The sequence below is a fragment of the Puma concolor genome, chromosome A1 (assembly GCF_028749965.1).
Source record: "Puma concolor isolate L17-30 chromosome A1, mPumCon1.1.hap2, whole genome shotgun sequence".
Classification (NCBI taxonomy): Eukaryota; Metazoa; Chordata; class Mammalia; order Carnivora; family Felidae; genus Puma; species Puma concolor.
The window spans coordinates 125,626,185-125,641,522 of NC_141667.1; the positions used below are offsets into that span (position 1 = coordinate 125,626,185).

The window sequence follows — 15,338 nt, forward strand, 5'->3', positions numbered from 1 at the left end:
CTGAGGTAGGCTGATTTAAGAAGCTTTGCAGCAGCTCAGATGATGAGTGGGGAGTTGGACTCTGCTGGAGAGCAGTGGATGGGTTGGGGGGAAGCTGAGATGGGAAGGGGGTGAGGCTGTAGGGCAGCCAGCAGGTCGGGTGATGAAATAACAGGGGACAGACTTAGATCAGAGCTCAGGGTGGAAGAGTTGTGGAATGAAACCAAATGATGGCAACAAAAGCTTTGGGAACGGCCCAAGTGTGGGTCCCGACTCAGCCCAGGGAGGGACTGAGCAAAAGGAGGCCAGTGCCTTGTGGGCTCAGCCCTGCTGGCCGTCCCAGGGCAGCTGCTCACTCTGTGACTAGGGCCTTGGAAAGTCAGTGAGGAACAAAATGGATTCCCACCCAGATACACACACTGTGAAGAGAGGGCAGGGTATGGCATTATCAGAGGAGGTGTTGCAGGTCAGAGAACTTTGAACAAGATGCCTGAAAGAGACCCTAAGGAAGCACAGGGAAATCTCTGGGGGAAGTGCCCTTCAGGCGGCTGGAGCACAAGCGCAAAGGGTGAATGCCAAGAGTTAAAGGCCAGACAGGCAAGAGACCATGCCCATCATTTAGGACTTCAGCTTTTACTGGAAATGAAGCCTGTGGAACGTTTGAGCTAAGAGAATGACACTATGGGACCCATTTATAGGGGTTACTGTGCACTCCCATGGGGAGTGCAGTGAGGAAACAGCATGATAAGGAAAGCTTGCGGGTGGGGGAACGGTACTGCAGTGGTCCTGGTACAGAGGACTGTGGGAGCCCAGCTCCTGGCATTTGCCCCCGGGTGCTGTCCCCTGTCACAGTGCATCTGGGTGGGGGGCGGTCTGTGTGACCAACAAAATACAGTGGAAGTGATGATTTATCACTTTTTTTGAGATCAAGTTTAAAAAAAAAAAAAAAACACTGCAGCTTCCATCTGGTTGCCATTATCTTTTCTGGCTGCCAATTTCTCTGGATCATTCCCTCTGGGGGAAGCCAGCTACCCCAGAAAGTGAGCTGTTGTATGGGAAGGCCCACGTGGCATGGGGTGAGTGAGGCCTTCTGCCAACTGCTACATGAAGGAGCCCAGAAGCAGAGCCCCCAGTCTGTCAAGCCCTCAGACATTGCAGCTTCATGAGACCCCAAGTCAGACCCTCCCACTAAGTTACTCCTGGATTCTGGACAGAAACTGAAATGAGTGTTGTTTTAGCTACTAAGTTTTGGTGAAATTTTTACACAATAATTCACACAGTGATGACAGCTTAGACCAGGTGATAGCAACAGAAGCAGTATCCGTTGGACCCGCCTACATTTTAAAGAATTCGGACAGCTCAAGTTTCAGATACTGATGAAGACATCCAAGTGGAGAGTTCAAGAGTCAAGTTCTGAGAGAAGTTAGCATTTGGTATTTAAAGCCAGGAGCGTGGTTAAGATCAGAAAAAGCAGAGCCAGAGAGAGAAGCAGCCCAGCTCCTGAGCCCTGGGACTGCACAACTTTGAACAACGAGGAGGAGGAGGAGCCGGTAAGGAGGACAAGACCAAAGTCAGGTGTTCTAGAAGTCAAGTGAGGGGCGTGGGGCGGGTGGGCGGAAGCGTCCACCTGGCCCACTTATATGGTGACATTGATGAGACAAAGAGCCACTGCATTTGGTGGTGGAATAGACGGTACCAGAGTGGTGGGGACATAGCTGACAGGAATGGAAGTGAGGAAGAGGACTTGGGGACTGTGTGCTGGGAAGGGACAGGGCAGCTGTTACCACAGTTATAAGCTGGTAGGACATTTCAGAACAGACATGGATGGCTCCAAGGTTTTGACCTGCACCTGAAGCTTGAACAAGGGAGTTCCTAAGGAGGGTGAGTCCTTCCCTAGTGGGCTGCCACAGAAACTACAAGGCCATGCCCATGCACCTCACAGCCTGGAGCCACAGGTAGTTTCCCGTGTTGGGTAACACTCTGCCCTGAGCACAGGGATACCAGGAGGGCTGGGAGCACCACAGATACTGTGGGCAAATCCAAGAGATGTTTAATGTAAAACCCAACTCCTCTGGAAGGCAAAGAAAACAACTTTGGCCTCTCAGACTTGGTTTCATAGTGGACTTTATTGGGAAAAGTTAGTGTAAAAAACATTCAGATTAATAAAATTTAAATAAGACAGTAAAATTATACCTCGTAGCTATAGTAATCGCTGTAGTAATCACAAATAAGGTAAAGTCTAAATTATTGCCTAAGCAAACACTATTTTGTCAGGCTTCTGTTGCAAAGCCCAAGGCAGGAAACACTGCAATTACTAGAAGTGAGCCCAATGATGAATTTGCATTTGAAGCTGAGGAAAGGGAAAAAAAAAAAAAAGCATGTTCTGATTAGGGCATCACAACATTCTAGTCTGAAAAAAAGCAACTTTATTAATGTCCTGCAGCAGAGTACATTAGTAATTGTAACCAGGCATTAAAATTCTCATTTCATGTCATAAAGAGAGTAATCAGTTTTCTTCATGATACATTACGTTTTACTGAGCTTCATGTGGCTTGTCCCTCCAAGACCTTTCTGGGAACGTTCCTTCTCCCGGCACACCTGCCTAAGATGCCCAGGCAGTTTACACTGGAACATGTCTGGTCATGTGATACCAGCCAGCCCCCCTCCCTGCGCCCCCCCGGAACCCAGGACTTGGTGGAGGCCCCCTCACTGAACCCAGGTTGACTCCAATACGGCATCTCAAACCCCAATGCCACACTGAGAACTCAGTCAAGAGTATCACTAACAAGTTAATGTGAGTTTCTCTTTGGTTATGGAATTTTTATTTTTATTTAACCTTATAAAAATATAGCTAGAAATAAGTTCCTGAATTCCAAAAGTATTTTTAACCAATTTAAACACAAGTATGTCCTTGCCAAAAATTCACCACCTGGCCAGGTTTAAAATCTGCCTATTTCTCTGTGGAATCTAACATCAGTGTTCTATTTAGCAAATATATTTGAGTGAAGAGCCGTGACTGATCTTTAGAAGCCCCAAAGAGTGGGGGCAGCTGGGCAGGGTGGCCCTAGATGCTGTCCATGGCTTTGAACTCGCTGAGGGCCTGCACAGGGTTCACATGCTTCTTCTGAGATGCCCGTTTAATCTTGGTTTGTGTCTCATCCTGTTTCTCTCTCTTCACCAAGGGCTTTTTCTCAGGTGCCTTCATCTTCCACGAAACAGCTGGAAGGTTGAGGGAAGCCATACCCTGAGACTTCTGGTATTTGGTGGAGGCCACATAGGATGCCTTCACCGTCTGCACTACCGCGTTCATCAAGTTCTTGGCAGCCTGGATCAGGGACATGGCGCTGTCCACCTAAGAGGCACAGATGGGGCAGTGAGGAACACAAGTCTGACCTTCAGCCCCGTGTGCACCAGGGGCCTAGGCAATAGCCGTGTTCCTGATTAGCTCTCCCAGTGGCTACTGACCTTACCCAAAAAACCTGAAAATACATAGGTTTCAGCCATTTGGAAGTAAAGGGAGTAGAATCAAAAAACATAAGGCGCCATCCCCCCCTTTCAACAAATCTTTATTCACTCTAGGAAGCTGGAGGAAGATGGTCTCTTTCTAACTGATTGCAGAGCTGTAACCACCAGCACTGACGAGGATGCTTTTTCAGTCATGATCCAGGGCATTTCCTCTCTCAGTATGGATACAAGCTCCCCACACGCGGGGGCACCAATATGCCCCACATACAAAGTAATTCTTTGAAAATGAAATCCCAGGAGATTAGCAGAAGCTACAGGGAATCTATGGAGCCCAGCAAGTCAAGCAAGACATCCTCTTTGCCCTGCCCAATGTGACAAGGGGTCCAGAACTGTGGCATGGGGAACAGACAAGGGGAAGAGATAATACTCAAGTGAGAAGGGTGGAGGAAGTCTAAGAAAGCATATCTATATAATCTTGGCATTTTTGAACAGGTTCAATTCCTCTCTGGGGGGAAGAACAGCAAGGAAGGTAAAAATACTTTATCCCAGCAAGAGGCCAGCCCTGTAATGGCTCCCAGCTGTCACCAACTGCACCATGCCTAATAGCACTGCAGTTCAGCAGGGCACTGCCACCATGGGCTCCACCACAACACACTTTCCCAGTTGCTGGGCAGCTAAGGAGTGTGTGCGGACAGGAGGCCACTTTCATTTTGGAAAAAGGCCAGCATATTACCAACAATCACTTTGTTCCATGGATAAAACTTACCCCAGAGACAACGAGCTCTCCACCGAGATTCTGCACCTCAGCCTTGACTTTGCTGCAGATGTTGAGCTGGTGGCAGTAGAGGGCGATACGCTGCAGGTAGGCCAGCAAGTCCTGCTTGCAGGCTGAGTCGGGGCACTGAAGGAAGAGCAGCAGGTTCAGCCCTGAGAGTTCCAGGCTCTAACACATCCCACCCCCAGGTGCCACCGACATGACGCCTCTCTCCTTGCTGGAGTAAAGGGCAAGAGACATGAGTTATCCAGCCCTAAACTGCTCTCTGCAGGGCCCATGCCCCTCAAGGTGAGAAAAAAACCTCAGCAAGCAAAAGCCTGGTTCTGGAGACAAGAGTGCTTGGAGCTACATAATAACCATCCAAATAGCTCTTCTGCTAGGGGCACTTTATGTGGTCAAAACTGTGATGAAAACTATAAACATCTGATAAAAGGAAATGTTCACTTGAGGCAAAGATGGAGGATGAGTAAACCAAAGTGAGAAAAAGAGTACCTGGGAATGGTGAGGTCTTGACTAGTCACAGAGAAACTCAAGAGCAGCCCAATTCCTGTCTTGCTGCCTAAGCTCAGGGTGACTTTAGGAGGTTTCATCCCAACATTGAAATAGAGCACCTCTCTCAAGTGTTTACGGCAAATGCTTCCCTCCTGTGAGGCTGGAGTGCAGAGTCAGCAGGTGGTATAAAATAGGCCTATGGACCATGCTGGAGCTTCTGCATTTTCTTCTAAGAAGCTACTGAGGAAGCACAGAGCCATATCTGATCTGCACGTTAAGATGATGCTACAAAAAGATGGTGTTGGTGGCTGTGTGCAGAAGGGAGTGGATGGCAGCATCGGTGGGGACAGGCCACAGCAGTCCAGATACAGGCTGTGGAGGTTTGGGCTGAACTGGTGGTTGCAGAAAGGAAAACACTGGATGTTGTCACAATTAAGTGTAGCCAGGAGAAGCACCAGGGCTTAGTCCTGGATTTCATGAAAGAGGTGAGTCAAAAATGGCTTCTAAATCTTTGGCTTGGGTGGTGAGGAACCACTACCATTCATCCTATAGCCTAGATGCTTCAAGGAAAAGTGGCTGATGAGGGGTGGGGAGGCAGGTCTGGATCTGTGGAGAAAAACTATAATGTGCAAACATGGTCCCCACTGGTAAATCTTAGAGCATCCAGGGAAATGTGCTGTAAATGAGGAAATAGGAACCACATTTTCTGACAAAGGAAAAGAGACGAAGGCTCAGTGGTTAAGAACAAGCAGTGCACCCAATGTTTACAGCAGTATTTTCAACAATAGCCAAAGTATGGAAAGAGCCTAAATGTCCATCAATGGGTGAATGGATAAAGAAGATGTGGTATATATATATACAATGGAATATAACTCGGCAATCAAAAAGAAAGGAATCTTACCATTTGCAACTACGTGGATGGAACTGGAGGGTATTATTATGCTAAGTGAAATTAGAGAAAGACAAAATTCCTATGACTTCACTCAAATGAGAACTTTAAGAGACAAAACATGAACATAAGGGAAAGGAAGCAAAAATAATATACAAATAGGGAGGGGGACAAAACAGAGGAGACTCATAAATATGGAGAGCAAACTGGGGGTTACTAGAGGAGTTGTGGGAGGGGGGACGGGCTAAATGGGTAAGGGGCATTAAGGAATCTACTCCTGAAATCACTGTTGCACTATATGCTAATTTGGATGTAAATTAAAAAAAAAATAAATAAATAAAAATAAAATAAATAAATAAATAAGAACAAGCAGTGCAGAAGTCTATCTAGGCTCATTCAGTGTGTGAGGATCCACAGAAGCAGCTCTTGCCCCAGGCTGAAGGTCTGCAGGAAAAGAGAAGCAATAGCATTGCACAGTAATGACTGGCAGGACACACACATCTGCTCCAAAGAGGTGCTCTAATGCAAGTTGGTCCTGCCTGCCTGCTAAGACACGGCAAAGAACAAAGAGGAATTCAGATATCCTTTAAAAATCTATGTTGGTATTAACCAAGCAAGTTGACGAGTTAAGAACAGTTTTAGGAGCAGAGTGCTGTGTTCCAAGAAAAATCTTGTCACCACCACCTTGGGATGGACCTGGCTGGGCTCCCTCAGTCCCGTGATGAATTCAGGAACCCAAGAAGCAAGCCTGTCACTCACGTGGTCTGCAATGGTTCTGCCGAGCTTATCCATCCTGGATCCCGCCTCAGCAATTTTCTTGGCGGCACTGATCACATCTGATGTATTTTTGAGCGGTCCTTTACCTCTGACAAAAAAGCATAAGGATCATTGTATGTAGCTGAAGATGAACAGAAAAGTAAGATTTTCTGCAAGTAGCCTAGTGCTCCCCTCCGTGCAATTGGTGGGGGGCGGGCACGGCTCACCGGGTGAAGTCCGTCATCTCCATCATGATCATGCACATCTGCTTGGCCAGCACGATGATGTCATTACCACTGTCGTCCCATTTGGACACTTCAGCATCCAGCTTGCTCTTTTCTTCCTGGAAGCTGGCCACCTGTTCTGCAATCTTTGCTTTTTGCTCCTGGGGAAGCTGAGCCATGATCGCCTGAAATCAGAAGCACAGAAAGCTCTTACATAAAGAGAATATGAAGTTCTCACAGTGCATTAGCCACAAATATTTCTACCAAGCAATCTATGACACAGGTAGGATAATACTTTAATAGGTTTCATTTTGCCTAAAGGTCCATTTCTTCTTATTTTGAGAAGTTTACAGCAGCCTGAATTTCCGACCCACTTTTAAGTTTTTGTGTGGAGGAAAACAGTGTGAGGGATTAGAAGGCTAATAGGGAAGGTTGGAGATCACACCTGTATAGAAACAGAACCTGCTTAACTTAATTCTTTAGAATTTTATCCTCTGCCTGCTGCCATGGGGAGAGGACTTAAGAGAAGGGGCTGATGCATGGAGCCCTTTGCCTTGTGGGTCCTGACTGGGCATTTCTGGTGCTGCTACTTTTAGTTACTTGACATGGCATTTAAACCTTATCAAAGCAGCACCTGGAGGCCTGGTGCCCACCTCAAGGTCCACAGACTCCTAAGCCTTGGGCTTCTCCCCACTCAGCTTCCCCAAGTGCTCATGATGGAGTGGGGCCCAAAGCAAGGATGCATTCGCTGTTCAAAATAATTTCTAAGGAGGGGAAAAAGACTCCATAGAAATATTTCTTGGCATCCTCCCAAAAACATAAATGCTATTGATTGAAGATTTAATGACTCAAATGAATGCAATGGCTCTGAATGATTTTCTTCAATGTACCACTGTTGTTTTTTTTTTAACCCATGAATAATTAAATCGTTTATACCCATGGTAGCATTGATATGGGCAAAGACAGCAATCTTTTTCGAATTTCACAATCCTTTTTAACAAACATTACATTGACTGGATCTAGGGCTTGCCTGATGCAGGGCTCTGTCATAAACCAAAGCCCCAGGGCACAGCTGAGGCACAGTGCCATGTTCCTCTCTGCTCCCAGCTGAGGAGACATTCTGGAGGAACCTATATCTGACTAGCATGTGCCACAACTTAGGTTAACTTGAGTCCTGCTGCCAGAGAAAGAGTGGGAAAATGGTGTTCTCAAAATCAAGAGTGTTTTCCTGGAAGAGAAAAACGCCGAGTTCCCAGAGGGACAGGGAAAACAAGTCAAACTTGTCCCTTACCCGGGCACTCTGGCCAGCAATCAGTTGATCATCTTCTGTCTGGACACTTGTCCTACTTCTGACATCAAAGTCTTCTGTCTCGAAGTCAGAATCATCCAGTTCCTCAGGGGTCTACCATCAACACAGAAAGTACAAGTCAGACACAACCCTGGGCCTTTGGCCTTCAGCTATTCCAAGCCTCTGGGCCCAATGTATGAACACCCAGAATTCTGGATTTTCATGTGCCATGTTCCAGCGATGTAGTTAAAATCATTCTTTGTCCAAGACCCTGGCCTCACTAATGCACATGTGGGGTGTCTGGTCCAACAATCACCAGGTGAAGGTACCACATCAACAATTCCCAAAGAGTCTAGGGCTTTCTTTATGGGAGATTAGGGCTTCAACTTTCACCAGAGTCAGGACTCTATTTGACATAATGTACTCCTCTAACACTTGTATCCTAACACAAAGGTGAGAATTATCTTGGGTAGAAAAGGTACTGTAGTGAAAAGAGAAGTACCAAACATTAGCAGATTCTTCTAACCTTCTCATTTTATGACAAAAAGAAAATTAGTGAATTAACTCATGCTAGGCTTTCTCTTAGGATACTGCTTTGAGGAGTACAAATAGGCAATGTATTTTTATGGTTTTTTTTTGTTTGACTTTGATCAAAACAAAAAGAAAATGGCAGGTGAGGTCTGAGTATATACCAAAGGTCCTGAATACCAGTCCCAGCTGTTTGCTTTAATTATGGAATAAAATTCTTATTTTGCACAACCTCCAGCCTCCGATGATTAGCTGCTGACTTGAAACATAATGTTGTCTTCTGGAAGTTATCAGTAACAGGGCAGCAGGCATAACAGCTGGGGTTGGCTCTTGGCCCAGCTGGCCGGCCTGTGACAGGAGGGCACTGAGGGGAGTCCCTCATCTGCACCAGGACCTAATCCAAGCCCAGCCCAAGGGCTCGCTGTGAGGCTCAAAAGAGAGGATGGGTGAGGAAGCATCTGGCCCGGCCAAAACTATCTTGGGTTTGTACACATGCAAAGGCTGAGCCTTTCCCTCAATGGGATGAGGTAAGGACAGCGGCAGTCACCCCAGGCACCAGCAAGCTGGAAGGAACACATGAATGCAAGATCCTAGAGTTTCTCTGACTTGGCAGTGTGAAACAGTACACCACCCTGGGCCATTTAGAATGGCCTGTGAAGGAGCGTTCTCCAAGGAAGGCCTCCTGATAAGATCTCTGCTTCTGTTCCACCCTGGCTAGTCCATCACAGACCAAAGAACTATTCTTGCCAAGAAAACCAAATACATTCTATTCTTTCATTCTGAGTACGTGTGTGCCAAGTACTGTTCTGGGCCTTGGAGGTACAAAATGACTAACACAAAGATCCCTGCTCTTGCATATATTCTAAGGGGAGAAATGACAATAAACAAAATGAGAAGGTGAATTTTATGAGACATCAGAAAGCGATCAGTGATACAAATCAATAAAGCAGTGAGGATTGTAATTTCATATGGGTGGTCAGGAAAGGTTTCCTAAGAAGGTGACATGTGAACAGGGAGCATGGGAGGTACCTGGGGGAGGAGTGTCCTGGCAGGAGGGAGTCACCACAACCAAGGCCCAGAGGCAGGAGCTCACCTGGGGAATCAGATGAGCAAGGAGGCCATGGCAGAAGGACTGAGCTCACTGCCCTCAGGTTATAGGATCAACTACAGCCCCAGAAGAACAGCAGCAGATGAAATTCTAGAAGGCCTTGTGGGCTAGTGTAAGGACTGATGCCAGCCACAGCCAGCCTGTGGAGGGTGCTGAGCAGTGGATAACATGACCTAACTGAAACTTGAAAGGATCACTTGGGCTGCTCTGTGGAGAGTGAAACTAGGCTTCAAGGGATGAGAACAGGGAGGCAGGTACATGAATCCAGGTAAGAGATGCTAGTGGCCAGGACCAGAGTGGGAGCAGTGCTCAGATGCTCTATTTATTGTGAAGGTAGAGATGTGGGAATTGAGACAAAAAGAGGAATCGAGGGCAAATCCGAGGTTTGGGCCTCAGCAAGTGGAAGGTAGGTTGCCATCTACTAACCCATGAAGACTGGGTGGAGGAGGGTTGGGGTGAAAGATTAGCAGATGCTTGTTAGGTAATCAAGTGGCCAGAGAGAGCAGGCAAAGTGGAAGGTTGTGTGTGGAGCTCAGGACAGTCACCCTGGATGTTTTTCCCAAGGGAATGAGGACTGTGTGAGAAGAGAAGAAGCTGACAGCTTTGCTACCAGACATGCCACTAGTAAGGAGCTGAAGAGACGAGGACAAAGCAGACTAAGGAGGAGGAGGACGGATGGGAGAAATGCCAGTGTGCTGTATGCTGTACATGGGCAGAAACCTGGCAGGGGGCAGGCGGGACGTCCAGACCACCTCCACACCCTAAGGAAACAGCCTCAGGCCCCATGGGAGGGGGGGAGGCGAGCAGGAAGGTCTGAAACATTCTCGGATGCTAGGGTTGTGGGGCAATGCTGCCTGGTTCTGGGACCACAGTAGGGGCAGCTGCCCTATTCTACAACCAGGCTTAGCAGATGGCGGATTTCAAGAGAATAGGATTGTGCAAAGCCATATAAGGAAGTGAGTGGGGCAAAAGAGAGTCTACTAACTAACCAGAGATGCAAAAAGCTAGAAAAGGAACAAAGCAAAGACAGGCGTGGTTGGGTAAGGGTGACAGGTGAGGAAGACTCAGAGGACTGTCACATTCTGGACAGTGGGGGCTGCAGAGAAGGACACTGGACACTGGAAATGACAAAGACCAGGTGTGACTATGGAAGGCAAGCTGAGGTAGGAGGAGGACAAGACACAAGACTGAGAGGCTTGGGGGATGGAAAGATGATTCTTGAATTCAAATAGGAAGAGTCCAAGTGCACAGCAGTAAGCCAGGGCCTGCAGTGTAGCTGCCTCGCAGGCCTCAGTTGTGCCCTGGCTCTAGCACACGTGGCTGTGTACGCCTCTGCCAGGGCTGTGGCCATCCTGGTGCCCAGCACAGCTACCCCACTGCCAGGCCCTGTGCTGGGCACACTATCTACATTATAGCTAATTAAAACCATCAACCACTAGCACCTCTGTTTTAAGAGAAGATAAGAGAGGAGGCACCTGTTCACAGACACAGCTCTAGAAGAGGAGTCTATGAGGCCTGCCTGCTCTAAGGACTGCTCTCCCACAACAGGACTCTAGGATCTGCATGCATTTCCTGGCATGTACACAGTTTTTGTCACACTTTAAGCCCCAAAAGCATTAACCTCAGACACCCAATGACTCTTTTTTATCATTAATGTTCTTTTTATTTCTAGCTGTCTGTCAGTATGGAAAAGAGCTCTGGAATAATAGGGCTGTGTTCATTACTAGTGGTTTATGTGACCTGGGATCCCTTCACAGCACTGAGACAGAGCTGCTGGGTTTAACCTGTTATTCAACCAGGCCAGGATTCTTCTTGAGCACAGGAATGAAGGGATGGAGAAAGCAAGAACAACCAATTCCCTGCCCCCAACCTCCAACACGTCCAGGGGACCTGGGACCTGTAGGAACAGCCAGCAGCCAACCAGGAAATCCAAGAACATTTATCTTTCCTCCTTACCCAGAGGTATAAGTCTTGCCCAAGTATTTCTACACTGCATACGAACTAGGTCCAGCCTGATGCAACTGCCTTAGAAATGGCCTCTGTTTCCAGCTGATGGTCTGACTAGGTTCTACAGGATGCCAAGCTGAGAGGATAAAAAAAATGGGACAGAATCCCTGCCTAGCTTGAAGGGCTGGACAAGCAAACCATGTAAATGACACTCCCCTGACCCCACTACACTGACAACACGGCACAATAGCCATGTATGCAGCAGGCAGGCTGGGCAGCTAGAGGAGGGCCCGGCCCAGGCCTGGGGGACCCCCAGGTGGCCTGGTGAGAATTCTCCCTGCTCTCAGCTTCCAGAGCAATACGTTCATACTCCTAACAGCATGTGAGGGATCAATCGCGAGGGAAAGATAGCTGTGAGACCTGGCACCAGCCCCTGGGCTGTATTACAGAGGGGTTAGTAGTTTCTCAAGGGGCTGCCACAGGCACTCCTCCTTAGTCTCAACACACTGGGGCCCCAGTAGCCTCCTGCCTCCCTGCCACCCCTTCGAGGAGAGAGAACGTATTCTATGTGAACAGTAACTTCAACTTGCATTAAAGAAATACTCCGTTCTCTGCAAATAACCGAAAAGCCTTTATTCTGTTTAGTATCCCTCTAACTTACCAGAAGCCTCCTATGTGTGGTAGCTGTTTGCCTGAAACTAAATCATCAAAGCCAGTTCACACTAGCTCCCCTTCTTGGCCCAAGTTTGGGCTCTAACTTGCGAGTAAAAGTCATTTTAGACAACATAATTAAATATATCTCATTCTAACAGCTTTTAGATTCATGGTTTTAATATACTGCCACCGCATCTGCTGAGTTCCAGAATGATGCATTGCTCAAGTTTAGCAAATGATAAGAAAGAAGCTGTTAAAATGTCTGAAACGCAGTTACTCACCCTTATCATCAACACCGCTTTCCTGATGTCCCGGATGCCATCGTACACTAGGCGGGAGGCATCAATAAACTCATTCTCATCCATGGGCTGGGCAGGGTCCGAGCTGAGGGCTTCCACAGCTGCCTCTACTTGCTCAGTAAAACGTGGCATGACTGTGGAGAAAGAGGCAGGGCAGATCCTGCTAGGCCAGCAGACATGATCATTCTACCAGCCCTCCCTCAATCCCTCAGTCAGACAGGAGGAGGTGAGGTATATGATGAAGAGCATCTGCCTCTACCTATGTGAGGAGTATTTACAGTTGAAATAAATTAAATGCTATATTTTACCAAGACTCAAATCATCTTTGTCTCTGACCAGATTTTGCAATACAGGATTTGGATGGGTGAGCAACTGAAGTGAGATTAACGGGAGGCCTCGCTTAAAACTAGGACTCTCCTTAATTTGGTATTTATCTACTAACAAAAGACTTTACTCAAAAATTCACCTTAAATATTGTGTTCAGAATTATTCCCATCATTAGCTGTGGGACACATGAAGGAAAGGGGTTTTCAAGGCCTTAATTTAGTTGATCAACTTCTCAAGGTCTGATGTCCAACCCAGACATGTTGTGTGAAGACCTGATCTACATCCTGATCTCATCCTTCCTAACCACAGGGCCTGAACTCCCAGGATGGCCCAGCCCACCCATCTGTGTGTGGGGAGCACTGGAAGGGAGGAAGTCCCCGAACCTGTGTTGGAGAGCAGCTTGGTGGCTTCCAGGACCTTCTCTGTGTAGACCCCTGGCTCATAGTTGTCCATCTCTGAGGTGACTACATGGATGACCCTAGCAGCCCGGCCTCGAATCGCACCAGCTGTGCGGTCCAGCCCATCCACATCTTTCTCTTGGAGAGCAATGACACATTTGTTCACATCTTCCAAAATGTGATTCTCTGAAGAACAAACAAAAGGCTGAATGAGGGAGAAGGCATTCCACTAGAAGGGGAAAATTTTAAGTTGGCACCTATTGTTCACTGAGTGCTCATTTTGTGCCAGCTGCAGTGCCAAAGCGTTTCATGTATCATTTCACTGAACAGACCAGACTAACCGCTGGATTAACTGTCCCACAGAAACTCAACCTGTAATCACCTCCAAGAATAACAATCTGCATTCCAGGTTTATAGAAAGAGGGAGAGACAGAGGTCAACTGAGATTTTTAAGGCACAGGTGTTTTGCAAACCAGGCAGAAAATTCAGATTATAGAAATCTACTAACTTCTCTTTAAATAATTTCACTGACCTAATGTCCAAAACAAAGTCTAAAACAGAGGGAGGGGTTCACGATAAGTCTCATTCCTTCCATTCTCTTGCCCCTCCCTCAGTAGATGCCAATGTATTCAGACCATCTCCCAAGAAGCCAGGACAGCCCTGGGATAGAAGGTGCTGGAAAGGAGACTGAAGCCTCCTCTGGAGGGCATAGAGGAAGCCCATCTAAAGCAAAACATTTAGTAACCCTCTCATGGGTGCAGGGGGTACCTTGCTGTGATATTTACAAAAACCCTTGAATCCTGTTAAGCTGACATTTTGAGGACCCACCAAACCTATTTTTCCTCAAAGCAAAATTCTTGACACTGGATACTGGGAACCTCTGAGTTAGCTTTAGCTTCATCTATAATAAAAGCAAAGTGAAAGCAACCAAAATGTCTAAGGACAGTAGGTAATATATTATGGGTACTATACAGCCATTAAAATGGATGAGGTCAATGGGTAAGGGCTAACCCAGAATGGTAAAAGGGGATGTTCTCACCCAGAACTGAAGGGACCACGAGGATATGGCCCAAATGACAGGGCTCCTCAGACTCTGTGAAGTTGGTTGGAGAGTGACATAAAGGGAAGCCACCACGTCATCATCTAGCCATTGCCTCCCAGCTCAGAAAGGAGCTTTCTTCAAGACATGCAAGAACTCACAGAGGATAGGTGAAAGACTAATGGCCCTAGTTCTTCTGGCAGAGCTAGAACAATTAGGGCAAAAGTAATCTAAGAAACATATCTGGTCATTTCTTTGCCAGTCCTGGACACCTTATGCATCGACATGTCATTATTCTGGACTGCTTCCTGATTTAATCGACTTCCAAAAGCCATTACCCTTCCCTCACAGCCTCTGCTAACATACTCAGTCAAGTTATATGTGACAATATCTGGAAGGGAGGGAACAATAAGCTTGACCTCTTAAGATACTTAAAACTAAGATAGTGGTCATGGTGCTATTTCCTCTCATGTCCAATGGAGGCAGAGGCAAGTGGTACTTAGTAGATCTATCAAAGAACAGTATACCACAATGCACTGCCTTTGTAATTCCCAAGAGACTAGAGACAGGAACTCTGTAAGGGTCTCTGTTCCGAGACTAAAGGTACAGTGGCATAAAATGAAAACAATCACAATGTGAAAGAAATAACCATGTGAAAGAATTAAAAAGAGAGTTGGTGAAAACATGTTTCCTATAAAACTAAATGCACCCTTACCATATGATCCAGCAATCACACTCCTTTGGTATTTATCCAAAGGAGTTGAAAACCTAAGTCCACATAAAAACATGCACACAGATGTTTACAACAGCTTTGTTCATAACTGCCAAAACTTGGAAACCACCAAGGTGTCCTTCAGTACGTGAATGGATAAAATGAGGTAAATCCAGACCATGGAATTTTATTCAGCACTAAAAAGCAATGAGCTATCAAACCATGAAAAGACATTGTATACATATTACTAAATGAAAGAAGACAATCTGAAAAGGCTACATACTGTATTATTCCAACTATAGGACATTCTGGAAAAGGCAAAACTATGGAGGTAGTAAAAATATCAGGAGTTGGAGGGGGTAGGAAGAACAGACAGAACATATAGGATTTTTAGAGCAGTGAATACTTTACATGACACTATTATGATGGATACATCATCAGTTGTAACAAGTGTGCCA

At 46.5% G+C, this 15,338-nt stretch overlaps 1 protein-coding gene across 4 annotated transcripts in view; it reads right to left on the reverse strand.

Moving 5' to 3' along the window:
- Positions 1 to 2,086: 2,086 nt before the first annotated feature.
- Positions 2,087 to 15,338, reverse strand: part of CTNNA1 (catenin alpha 1) — a 311,490-nt gene continuing 298,238 nt past the window's right edge. For all 4 annotated transcript variants that reach the window (XM_025924622.2, XM_086702905.1, XM_086702902.1 and 1 more), the window contains exons 12-18: positions 13,115 to 13,315; positions 12,387 to 12,538; positions 7,872 to 7,982; positions 6,584 to 6,765; positions 6,360 to 6,465; positions 4,211 to 4,345; positions 2,087 to 3,331 (exon numbers count right to left, since the gene is read on the reverse strand). In XM_025924622.2, the coding sequence (XP_025780407.1) occupies positions 3,044 to 3,331; positions 4,211 to 4,345; positions 6,360 to 6,465; positions 6,584 to 6,765; positions 7,872 to 7,982; positions 12,387 to 12,538; positions 13,115 to 13,315 (1,175 nt within the window). In that variant the 3' untranslated portion in view covers positions 2,087 to 3,043. The remainder of the gene's footprint in view (positions 3,332 to 4,210; positions 4,346 to 6,359; positions 6,466 to 6,583; positions 6,766 to 7,871; positions 7,983 to 12,386; positions 12,539 to 13,114; positions 13,316 to 15,338) is intronic.